This window comes from Pimephales promelas, chromosome 7 (genome assembly GCF_988280905.1).
Source record: "Pimephales promelas chromosome 7, fPimPro1.hap1.1, whole genome shotgun sequence".
NCBI lineage: Eukaryota > Metazoa > Chordata > Actinopteri > Cypriniformes > Leuciscidae > Pimephales > Pimephales promelas.
This window is the reverse complement of record NC_142775.1, coordinates 36518506-36530985: the sequence shown is the minus strand read 5'-3', so window position 1 is coordinate 36530985 and position 12480 is coordinate 36518506. Positions and strand designations below refer to the sequence as shown.

Genomic DNA, 12480 nt, shown 5'->3' with positions numbered 1-12480 from the left:
CGTTCAAGACATTTGGATATTTTTTTAAATTTGAAGTGTGATGAATGTTCTTCTGCAGGCCCAAATAGATATCTGTTAGAGATGATGTCATGTGTTTATCTTCTTGGTAGGAGTTCAGTTTGGTGAAACGTCACCAGACGAGGCTTCAGTTCCTGGACGGTGCCGGACTACCAGTGAGGGCCTTTCCCAAGACGAGAGCCCAACCCGAGGAAGCTCGGTCCGCTCCCCCATTCGCTGCATCTCACCCGAGCTGGCCAATACGATTGCTCTGAACCCTGGGGGGCGACCCAAGGAGGTAGACCAACTGAATGGACATATTTGCATTTTTCCCAGTATTAATCACCAAAATTAATGTGGATGTATTTGTATATGGATATGTGTCCACCTGTCCTTTTTTCTCCAGAGACACATGCATAGCTACAGAGAAGCATTTGAGGAAATGGATGGGGGTCCCGTCAGCCCCCCTCCGTTCGCTGGTGGTGAGGCCCTACCCCAAACCCCTGCCTTCCCTGTCTCGCCACAAACCCCTTACTTCAACCTGAGTAAGTTTCCCTATTGGAGGAGGAGGGCGCCATAGAGCTGTAAAATCACTTCTTCTGTCAACTCTTTGAAAGGGTCACAGCCTTCGCTGAATCTTGGTTCTAAACCTACATAGGCAGCATCATACTGTAGGGTGCTTTTAACACAAATGCTGTTCCAGAATATAGGGAGCATGATTATTACAGATTCGAAAGGTGTGATCACATTAACCATTGCTGGGCGAAATACAGGCAATCCAATCAGAATCCTTGCAAATGGGAGTTTTTTGTAAAGGTACACATGTTTACCAAGTTGATCATGCAAATTATGCTTGGTTTGAAAATGACTTCATTCGGAGCAGTGCTGCATACATCTCTACGCTAATGATAATGGACAATGGACATTTTCTTGCAAGCAGAATTTTGCTGAAACGTGATCACACCAAGATGGTGGAGAATGCGGGTTAAATGTTCAAACATTACTGACTGAAAGTGTTGATAGAAATAGTTAAAACTGGGTTACCCGTGATTTTTGTTTTTATTCTTACAATGTTTCACCATTACTCTTAGAAAAAGGGGTTCATTTGGGGTTCTATATATGAAGCATAGGGTTCCAAAGGAACTTTTATGCTAAAAAATGTTCTATAATGACAAGAAAGAACCCCTTTTGGCATAAAGGTTCTTTATAGGCTATTCATTCATATATTACATTATTCTGCAACATTTTGTAGTTGTAATTAAGTTATTGTTTATTAAACTGTTGTAGTAACTTGATATCACATTTTAATCATGCTGATTTTTGGAGGATAAAAACTGAAATGTCACTCTTCGTGTGATATTGATTAATTACATTTTTTTAACCCCATTTTGTGATCATTCACATGCATTGCATTTTAGGGGTTCCAAATACGTAGCGCTTTAGAACCTATCCACAAGTTTCCTACGCCCCATGAGGCCTTGCGTCAAAAGTGGGCGCGACTTCCGGTTGGAAGTAAACAAAGCGAGACTTGACATGCTTAAACTCGTTCATTCAACAGTTGACAGTCATTCAAGTTATAGCGATCCAAACTAGCTAACGATGTGGGAACACAACCTCAACGAAATTAAAAAGGGTGAAATAACAGTACCTTTACCCTCCGCAGTCGTTGATTGGGAGTGTTATAATAGTCAAGTCAAGTCAAGTCACATTTATTTATATAGCGCTTTTCACAATACAGATTGTATCAAAGCAGCTTCACAGTGATAACATGTAAGTAGCACAACACAGATCAACAACATTGCTAAACACTAAATAAATAACCCCAACTGAGCAAGCTCAAAGCAAGCCAAAAGCAAGGCGACAATGGCAAGGAACCAAAACTCCATCAGATTGGATGGAGAAAAAACCTTGGGAGAACCCAGGCTCAGTTGGGGGCCAGTTCTCCTCTGGCTTACATTCATATTGTTTAAATATAAATATTAAATATAAATATTGTTTATGAATCAAACGGCGCCATAACATATCGCAGGCGTTGAGTCGTCTCATCACAGGCGTTGAGTCGTCTCATCACAGGCGTTGGGGCATCCGAAATCCCCGTGAGAGGCTGGACACAAAACTGGACCTGACGAACGCCATTTTTCTCGGGACAAGCGTCCCGAGATAACAGCAGAAAGGCAGATGGGAAATAATTAGCATAGCTGATGTTCATAATGATTTCCGTTATAACTCACAAACTCTCCGTAACCCGAACTCTCCGCAACCCAACCATACGCGCCGACCCGTTTGTCTAAAAGGCTGTCGAGCCCCACTGGTGCGTTAAGCAGTTTCAGTGGCAAACGGTTCCGTATGGCATAACAGAGGACTAGAAGGTAAGCATTATGTGAATGCTTGACTAAAGAGATGCGTCTTTAATCTAGTTTTAAACTGTGTCAGCGAGTCAGAGGCTCGGACCGTATCGGGAAGGCCATTCCAGAGTTTTGGAGCTAAATGCGAGAACGCCCTCCCTCCTTTACTGGACTTCGATATCCTAGGAATGACCAGAAGCCTTGAATTTAGTGATCTTAAGGAACGCGGTGGATTGTAGGGCGAGAGAAGGTCCGTTAAGTACATAGGTGCTAAACCATTTAGGGCTTTATAGGTCAGTAGTAGTATTTTGTAGTTGATGCGGAACTTAATAGGTAACCAGTGTAGAGATGATAAAATCGGTGTTATATGATCATATTTTCTTGACCTAGTAAGAACTCTAGCAGCTGCATTTTGTACTAACTGTAGCTTGTTTATTGAGGATGCAGGACAACCAGCTAATAAAGCATTACAGTAATCTAGTCTCGAGGTCATGAATGCGTGAACTAATTTTTCTGCATCAGAAATAGATAGCATGTTACGTAGCTTAGCAATGTTTCTAAGGTGGAAAAAGGCTGTTCTTGTAACATATGAAATATGATTTTCGAACGACAAGTTGCGGTCTAGTATAACACCCAGGTCTTTTACTGTTGTGGATAAAGTAACAGGACATCCGTCTATATTAAAGTTGTATTGTGAGAGGTTTTGTGAGTAGTTTTTTGGACCAATAAGTAATACCTCCGTTTTATCTGAATTTAATAGCAGGAAATTACGCGTCATCCAGCATTTTATATCTTTGAGACACTCTGTCATTTTAGATGAGTTAGTGTTTTCATCTGGTCGTGATGAAATATATAATTGAGTGTCGTCAGCGTAACAGTGGAAATTAATTCCATGTTTTCTTATAATATTACCAAGTAATAACATTATTAATTATCAATACTCATCAAGGCATGGTGACAGACAGATGTGCGAGCTGACAAACAATTCAATTAAAAAAATACACACTTAGTCATTGTGCTTTGGAGTTTATTCAAAATTATAAATGAATGTGCTGCTTGAATACATTACTGGCACATTTGGTATTCTGTCAACACAGGCTTTGATCCTGAGTTTAGGTGTAACATCAGTAGCGAACAGCCAATCACATGCTGATAGAGTTTATAAAATATAAAGAATTAAAAAAAATGTACACAGGAAGATTCGTCGTCTTTTGGGAGGTGATGGAAACTAACGTTACAGTCGTTGGCAGGATCAGAGACGGGCTCTGGCAGGATCACTCGTTTTCAGCTTATGTTCAAAACAATCACGTTTAAAGGGTTAGTTCACCCAAAAATGAAAATTAAGTCATTAATTACTCACCCCCATGCTGTACCAACCCCGTAAGACCTTCGTTCGTCTTCGGAACACAAATGAAGATATTTTTGATTAAATTTGAGAGCTGTATAACTACCACATTGGCTCCTAAGGGACTGCCTCTTGACGGCCCAGAAAGTCAATGAAGAAAATGTTTAAATATCCCAAGTGACTACCGTGGCTCAACTATATGTTTATCAAGCGACGCGAATACTTTTTGTGCGAAAAAACAAACAAAAATAACGAGTTTATTCGACTATTTCTTTTCTTCCTTGTAGGCCAGAACGAGACTTCCTTATAGATTTCCACGACGCATGCGCGAGAATTGCGATCTGAAGTAGTGTGGTGTAAGCAAATCGCAAATCTCGCGCATGCGTCGTGGAAATCTAAGGAATTCTCGTTCTGGCCTACAAGGAAGAAAAGAAATAGTCGAATAAACTCGTTATTTTTGTTTGTTTTTTCGCACAAAAAGTATTCGCGTCGCTTGATAAACATATAGTTGAGCCACGGTAGTCACTTGGGATATTTAAACATTTTCTTCATTGACTTTCTGGGCCGTCAAGAGGCAGTCCCTTAGGAGCCAATGTGGTAGTTATACAGCTCTCAAATTTAATCAAAAATATCTTCATTTGTGTTCCGAAGACGAACGAAGGTCTTACGGGGTTGGTACAGCATGGGGGTGAGTAATTAATGACTTAATTTTCATTTTTGGGTGAACTAACCCTTTAAGCCACTGAACTAGTTTAGTCCGGTTATACATACAACCGCGAACAGCACATGTTGTCCCTGAGCTCCGTAACGACATCTCTCATAAAGATTTGCGTCTTTAAATAGTAAAATAATTCTCCGAAAAACAGCTAGCATCTTCGCTAACTAACACACAAAATACCATTGGAATGCTACTTCCGTCGCATCACCGGAAGTTTCACCCACTTTATTTTTTACAGGAGCGCCCCTCGGAAACTTGTGGATATAGAACCTTTTCTTCTAAGAGTGTAGCTTAGCAACATGCTAATACAAAAGTCATATTTAATGTGCATAGCACTTATTTGTATGATTTGCTGGCCATGTAGAGTGTTTCCAATTGCTCACTTATTAGGGTTGGGATGCATCTGCTTATTTAGGTGGTAGACGTACAGCAAGAAAGCTCACTAGGTTTTGGAACAGAGCCATTGTGTTTCATAATTAGCACATCAGAATAGTGGTGGGTGTTTTTGCTTCTTTCCGTAAAAGAATCTTTTGGGCTAACATTACATTAACACACTGTCTATAAGCCAACGTGAGGTCTGGCAGCAGTTAAATCCAACCCTACCTCGGGGTGTTTGCGTGAGCCAGTAGATATCATTAACAGATGCTATAGTTCATTCACATGCTCTCAATGTTAAAGATGTGTGGCCTCCGTTTGAGTGATAACACACACTTTGTGTTGGCTCATAGACTCATGCATAAGTGCTCAGATCAGAAAGACCCCGCTCTCACTTGCTCCCCAGCAATTCCCAACGTCTGTGGATCTGAGAACTGTTTTGTTGTCAGTAGTTTCTCTAGCCTACACAGTCATTGGATCTCAAAGCAAGAACAAGCACATTTGCGCCTCGGGTTTCATGTTCAGATGGATTTCTCCTGTATAGGGATAGCTTTGGTTTTTATAATGTATTGCTTCATCTTCCCTTCCAGCATACTGTCCCTACAGGTTTAATATAAAGCCTCTTGTAAAAGTCTGTAGCCTCTTTACAAGGTTAGATGCACACAATGTTAAGCAGCTCTGTTTTTCTTGGACTTTCAAAGCATTTTTCTCAACAGACACCTCATTTGAAATAGATTTATGTCGGTTTCTTTAGCTGACATCTTACACCAAGGCCACTTCACATTCGAAGCTCTTCAGACTAGTCCTGCTACCATGAGTACCTAGATGTGGCTTCAGAGAACAAAACGCAGCTTCAGCCTACAATAACACAAAACATAATCAATCAAATCTTGTCCTTGTGTGTTACATTATCCCAGGATATTTAACAATATTTTCAATATTCATGTTATATTTGAAGAGTTCAGATGCAAAAGCCTCTAAATGCCATTTGAAATTTTCTTCTTTAATGATGATTTTTATCAAGCTTGTATATTTAAGTTAAGTGATTTCACTTAAATGGCAATGATAATTACCTATTAATTGTTATTTAAGTGAAATTACTGAACTTAAATATACAAGTTTGATAAAAATCATCATTAAAGAAGAAAATTTCAAATGGCATTTAGAGGCTTGTGCATCTGAACTCTTCATTTGTGATTTCATTAGAGTAGTTTTGTAATCCCTCTTTGTCTAAACTTTTAAGTATGAGAATGAGACTTGTTGGCGTTAGAATTGTTAGAGGAGTTTTTCACTTTTCAAAAAACTTTTGCTGATAATTTACTCACCCCCATGTCATCCAAGATGTCCATGTCTTTCAAGAAATTAAGGTTTTTGATGAAAACATTCCAGCGTTTTTCTCCATATAATGGTCTTCAATGGTAACCAAATGGTTTCAAGGTCCAAAAGACAGTTTCAGTACAAACTGTAAACTGTTCAAATGGCTTTAAACGATTCCAGACGACGAATGAGGGTCTTATCAAGTAAAACGATCGCTCATTTAATAAATACATAACGAAGTTTAAGTTTTATAAGCTCAAATGCTCGCCTTGCTCTGTTCTGTGATGCAGTCGCTCGAACTCATTCATCAAAATGAACCAATCTTTTTTTCCGAGTCAATTCGTATGTTTCGTTCGTTGAATGAACCAAATGACTCGGAAAAAGATTTGTTCACTTTCATTCGTTTTTGGACCTTTGGAAAATGCTGGAATGTTTTCATCAAACACCTTAATTTCTTTTCGACTGAAGAAAGAATGACATGGACATATTGGATGACATGGGGGTGAGTAAACTATCAGTTTGAGTCGGTTTAATGAAGTTTAAGTTTGAGTCAGTTTAATGAATAAATTTGAACTCTCCCCATTGAGTGTATATGTGCTGAAATGTTTTAGTTAAAATACATGTATAGGTAACTATTGCTGTTTATAATATGTATTTTTAACAATTTTAACTTTAGTCGAAGAACAAAGAATCTAGTGAGTTTGATTTATTTAAATCCTTTATTTCAAATTGAATTTGAATTGATTTTGATTCAATTAATAGATTCATAACTCAGATTCAGCAATCAAGTCTACATTGCATTTTTCATTTATTAAAATGTTTTATTAAAATTACATGCCTTTTTACTTTAACATTAGATTTTTACTGTACTTTCCTTTTTGACTGTTAAAATGGTTGAAATTATCCAAAATGATAAAACTATAATTTTAAGTCATTTTAGAGCAAATACATAAATGTCAAGAAATATTGAACATGATCAAATGTCTGGAAAGAAAGCCCCCCTCGTGAACATCCTCAGCATACTGTTATGAGGTTTATTCAAAAGATCTGCTCACGTAATGTGTAGAACTTTCTGAAGTGGTTCTGTTGGATTCCTGGGGAGCAGGTGACCCATAGGGGCTCTATTTCTGTTCGGAGATTGACAGACAGACACATGCTCCAATAGCCACGTTCTAGTAGCACGTTTCTGTGGCTCCCTCCTCCTGCAGAGATTGAGAGGCTGGAAAAGCTTCTCTACACCCCCCCCCCCCCCTCCCTTCTCCTTGTCCAATGCTGAGGCACTTATTCTGCCAAACAAAGAATTGATTTGGATTCTTTGGTAAGTGGAGGATGCATGTGTGTCAGCGATGATGTCAACTTGGCCCTGCCAAATCACAAGCAAATGCTCTGGCTTACCCAGAATGCATGTGGAAAGCAGCCTTGAAGAACACACACTTACACAAACACATCATGATCTTACCTGAAGTAGTCATTTCTAAATACAGGGCCCAAAACATTGTGATTCGATCACTCAAGACTACAATCGAGCTACGTTCACACTGCCGAGCCTTAGCGCTCAATTCCGATTTATTGCTCAGATCCATTTTTTTTAAAAATAGTTCTTTATATTTTTGTTTTAACTGTGGCCAATATCCGATTCCAGTGTGAGCAGATCATCGTCCTGGACTGACCCGTATCCGCAAAAGAACTATAACAAGATGACACACATCATACTGTCATACGGAAGTAAACACAGAGGACATTATAGTAAGAGATTACCCATTTATTTTAACGGGATCTGCCGTGGAAGCCAGCCAATTTATTCGCAGGCAATTTAAAAAATGTATTATGATAAACCCTTTTGTTTTGCTTGTCACTATATAGAGCTACCTGTCACTGTAATACTTAAAGTTTGATGTCCTTGACTAACTACACTCTCAAAAAAAAAAAGTACAAAAGCTGTCACTTGGGCTGTACCTTTTCAAAAGGTACACTTTTGTACCTTAGTGGTACATATTAGCACCTGAAATGTACATATTAACACCTAAAATGCACATATTAGTAGCTAAATATACATATTAGCACCTAAAATGTACATATTAACACTAAATGTACATATTAGCACCTGAAATGTACATATTAACACCTAAAATGCACATATTAGTAGCTAAATATACATATTAGCACCTAAAATGTACATATTAACACTAAATGTACATATTAGCACCTTAAATGTACATATTAACACCTAAAATGTACTTATTAGCATATAAAATGTACAAATTAGCATCTAAAATGTACTTATTAACACATAAAATGTACATATTATAACCTAAAACGGACAAAAGTTTACCTTTTGAAAAGGTACAACCCCAGTGACCGCTTTTGTACCTTTTTTTCTGAGAGTGTACCTTACGAAACGGGCTTGAAAACGTTGGTTATGTAAAATCTTTGAATTCCCATGAGCACAGAATTGTGCCGAATGTTTCTCTAGAGTGACATAAAAGTTGCACGAACTCCAATATGACTGTTCAAAACATCTGACCTATATCGGATTTAGTACTACTTATGGAATTGGCCAAAATCGGAATTGAAAAGATCAGATTCCATGTGGTCGTATCGTTTATACTGTTGTGACAAAAATAGATGAGCAAACAAATCGGAATTGGGCCACATTTATCTGTAGTCTCAACGTCGCCTCAGAGGACTGTTCACCTGTCAATCAAAACAAGGCTTTTAAACTATGCAAGTGAACATGCACGATGCAACATCCACTGGGGTGCAATGTATATTGCATAATGCATTGTGCTCTGACAAATTTTGGAATGCAACAATACACAAAATTGAGTATGAGTATTATATTTTGTATTTATTTACATTTTTGTTCTTTTTTAGAGACATTTTTTAAACACAAAATCCCCCCTTTCTTCAAGTGTGCTGCTTTCCACAGCTCTGTGGTCACATCACCATTTATTTTCCCCATTTGTGTGTTTGCACCATTCTTTTTTTTTTTTTTTGCTAGGCACCTTATTCGTCGTTTTTGAGTCACTCGTCCTGTTGTTCGTAGCATTTGTTGTGTATTGAGGTCTTGAATGTTTTCAATGTGACGTTTTGGAGATCTGTTCAGCTAAGGTGTATTCTGTCTGCATGATCTGTCTTGTTTTCGTTCTTTTGACTGGGCATCGTTACAGCGAGTGTTAATCACATCGTTAACTCTTTTAAAGAGGCGCTTGCACGGCCTTGCCACAGAGCATGAGACATTAGCTCATTCCCCAGCCATGTCACATACTTAAATAGCCACCTCAGTCTGCTGTCTTTAAAAGCTCAGTGTGTACCACGGCAGTCTCTCAAAGGATAAGATAAGATTGTCGGAAGCTAAGGCATTGAAGATGAAAGTGGTACACACAGATCTGTATTGTAAGGTCTGAGGAACAGAAACATACTTTGTGCAGGTACGCGAATGCAGACGTGAATGGTTGGCAAAAGCATCGCTGGCGTGACAAATCTCAGTACTCAAGGGGGTGATAGAGTTACCTTCAAATGTCTGTGCTATTAACCAGATGTGTGTTGGGATTTTCAAGTTGCTAGTTAAAAACATAGCGAGACCAATATAGCACATCTTTGCAGCATTACATAATACGATATGAATCTCTGGCTGACATATTTCACAACTAGGGGTGTTTAGTTTAGTTTAGTTTAATTAATTTTGCAAATGTCAATTTGTTAAAAGTACACATTTAATCATCCCCTTTGATTTATAACAGTAAAGTCAACATTTAAAATAAATAAATAAATACATGTGTGAACTGTCCAAATTAAAATTGAACTAAATTGGAAAATTGATAAATTTATACAAAATTTGTGTTACACACACACACACACACACACACACACATATATAAACAAAGTTTTATGTTAGATGCGATTAATCACAATTAATCGATTTGTTGTTGTTGAAATGTATTTGTATGTGCAGGATGCGTTTAAAAAGTGCTTAGTGCAGAAATACGAGAAATCAAGCTTGTCAAGCTGTAATAATTTGCATTCACGTACTTGCTTTTAGAGTATGTTTTGTGCTGAAGGCTTTAGTTGATAACACTCTGAATAATAAACTTCTTTCTGTGCTCTGTGTTCGCTTTAGGTCGATCTCCTCCAGGATTGGCTAAAACACCGTTGTCCTTCCTGGGCCTGAAGCCCCACAATCCTGCTGATATCCTGCTCCACCAGACAGGCTCAGGTGAGACTGCACACACACATACAGAAATGCACATGCAGACACTCGTCCAAGACTTAAAGGGTGATCAAATGCATCTTGTGGGCCATATATCAAAATATCCTTTCATTTCTCCCTTCTCCTTTTCTCGTCTCTTGAGCCGTGAGCTCATACATCTTTAAATGGGTTACTATTTTCTCTTCATATGCGGTTATATTGGGATCATTTTACTGTGCTCTGTTAACTTTTGTGTGTGTGAGCTGCTAACCCCACCCCTAATCCTACCCATCTCCGCCCCTGATCCCTAACCCCACCCCTAATCCTACCCATCTCCGCCCCTGATTCCTAACCCCACCCCTAATCCTACCCATCTCCGCCCCTGATCCCTAACCCCACCCCTAATCCTACCCATCTCCGCCCCTGATCCCTAACCCCACCCCTAATCCTACCCATCTCCGCCCCCTGATCCCTAACCCCACCCCTAATCCTACCCATCTCCGCCCCTGATCCCTAACCCCACCCCTAATCCTACCCATATCCGCCCCCTTATCCCTAACCCCACCCCTAATCCTACCCATCTCTGCCCCCTGATCCCTAACCCCACCCCTAATCCTACCCATCTCCACCCCTGATTCCTAACCCCACCCCTAATCCTACCCATATCCGCCCCCTTATCCCTAACCCCTCCCCTAATCCTACCCATCTCCGCCCCTGATCCCTAACCCCACCCCTAATCCTACCCATCTCCGCCCCTGATCCCTAACCCCACCCCTAATCCTACCCATATCCGCCCCTGATCCCTAAACCCACCCCTAATCCTATAGTATTAGAAATAGAAACCTATAGTATTATAAATGTCTTTACTGTCACTTTTGATCAATTTAATGCAATCTTGTTGAATTAAAGTATTCAATTCTTTAAAAAAAAACCTCATGTTAACATCAAACTCAATAAAAATGATAAATAAAATAATGCCGTACATTTCAGAGTTGCTATCAAAGTTGAAAGCTACAAACTGGTCAGTTATGAGGTTCCATTTCAGTTAGGATGTTCCCTTAGAATGTCGCTCCCTATAGGCAGTAGACAACAAGTCAGCTGTTTTTGGCACAGAGCCCCCTTTAGGCTGATTACCCGTTCTCTTTGTCCTAAGGATATATTTAATGTTTAAAGAAATGATTACTTTTAATCTTGGTATTAGCAAGCTCAGCAAAAAATATTATTTGATAAACTGTTTCCTTCAATTCAAAGTAGTAATTTGTCATGTCTCATTAAATTTAATCTTGGTATTATTTAATCACTCTCAGAAAAAAAGGTACGAAACCTGTCACTGGGGCGGTACCTTTTCAAAAGGTACACTTTTGTACCTAAAGGGTGCATATTGGTACCTTCATGGTACATATTTGTACAATTATGGTACCAATATGCACCCTTTAGGTACAAAAGTGTACCTTTTTGAAAAGGTACCGCCCCAGTGACAGGTTTCGTACCTTTTTTTCTGACAGTCTTTTGCTGAGCTTGCTATAGCAAGCTCAGCAAAAGATGATATTTGATAAACTGTTTCTTTCATTTCAAAGCAGTAATTTGTCATGTCTTCCAGGGTGAACCTGATGAAAACATGTCCACATTTCTTTTTCTCTCCTTTGATTTTTGGGGTGATGTATGCCCCGTTCTTGTTTCAGCAGGTTTGGTGAGATTCATCCTCAGAGTCCAGCGGGCGTAAACTAGTTTTTGTAGACTCTGAGTTAACAAGATCCCATGGGGTGTTGTGGAGACTCTTTAGTTTAGAGCAAGTTCTCATGCAGGGCTGATTTTAGCATCGTTCTCGGGGGAGTTTATTTGAGGCCTGCTAAAACAAGAGCAATACATACGATAAACGCGCTAACATTATTACGAGATGATGTGTCACAGGGGTCTCTTTGTCCTATAGTTAGGCTAAATGATGTCATGTGCTTATTGATGATAAGGCCTGTTACTTTGAGTATTTGAATGTCTACTGGAGCCTGCTGGTATTCGGACCAGCAAAAAAAGTTAATGAAGATTACATTGTTTTCTTTGGTTGTATTTTCCTCTTTTTGTTTTCTTAAAAGTAATAATTCACCCAAATGTGAAATGACCCTCATATCGTTACAACTGATTTCCTTGTGTAAATTACGAAAAGGGACAAAATGCACAAGTCATATCACCCTTACAA

The 12480-nt window shown here is 39.0% G+C and overlaps 1 protein-coding gene across 17 annotated transcripts in view; it reads left to right on the top strand.

Annotated features, from left to right (window-relative positions):
- tns1b (tensin 1b) overlaps positions 1-12480 on the top strand; it is a 266496-nt gene that overhangs the window by 229551 nt on the left and 24465 nt on the right. For 14 of the 17 annotated variants that reach the window (XM_089133411.1, XM_039683656.2, XM_039683661.2 and 11 more), the window contains 3 exons: positions 111-295; positions 404-542; positions 10218-10313. In XM_089133411.1, coding sequence (XP_088989537.1) covers positions 111-295; positions 404-542; positions 10218-10313 — 420 coding nt within the window. The remainder of the gene's footprint in view (positions 1-110; positions 296-403; positions 543-10217; positions 10314-12480) is intronic. The other 3 variants (XM_039683658.2, XM_089133402.1, XM_089133412.1) reach the window with 1 other exon arrangement.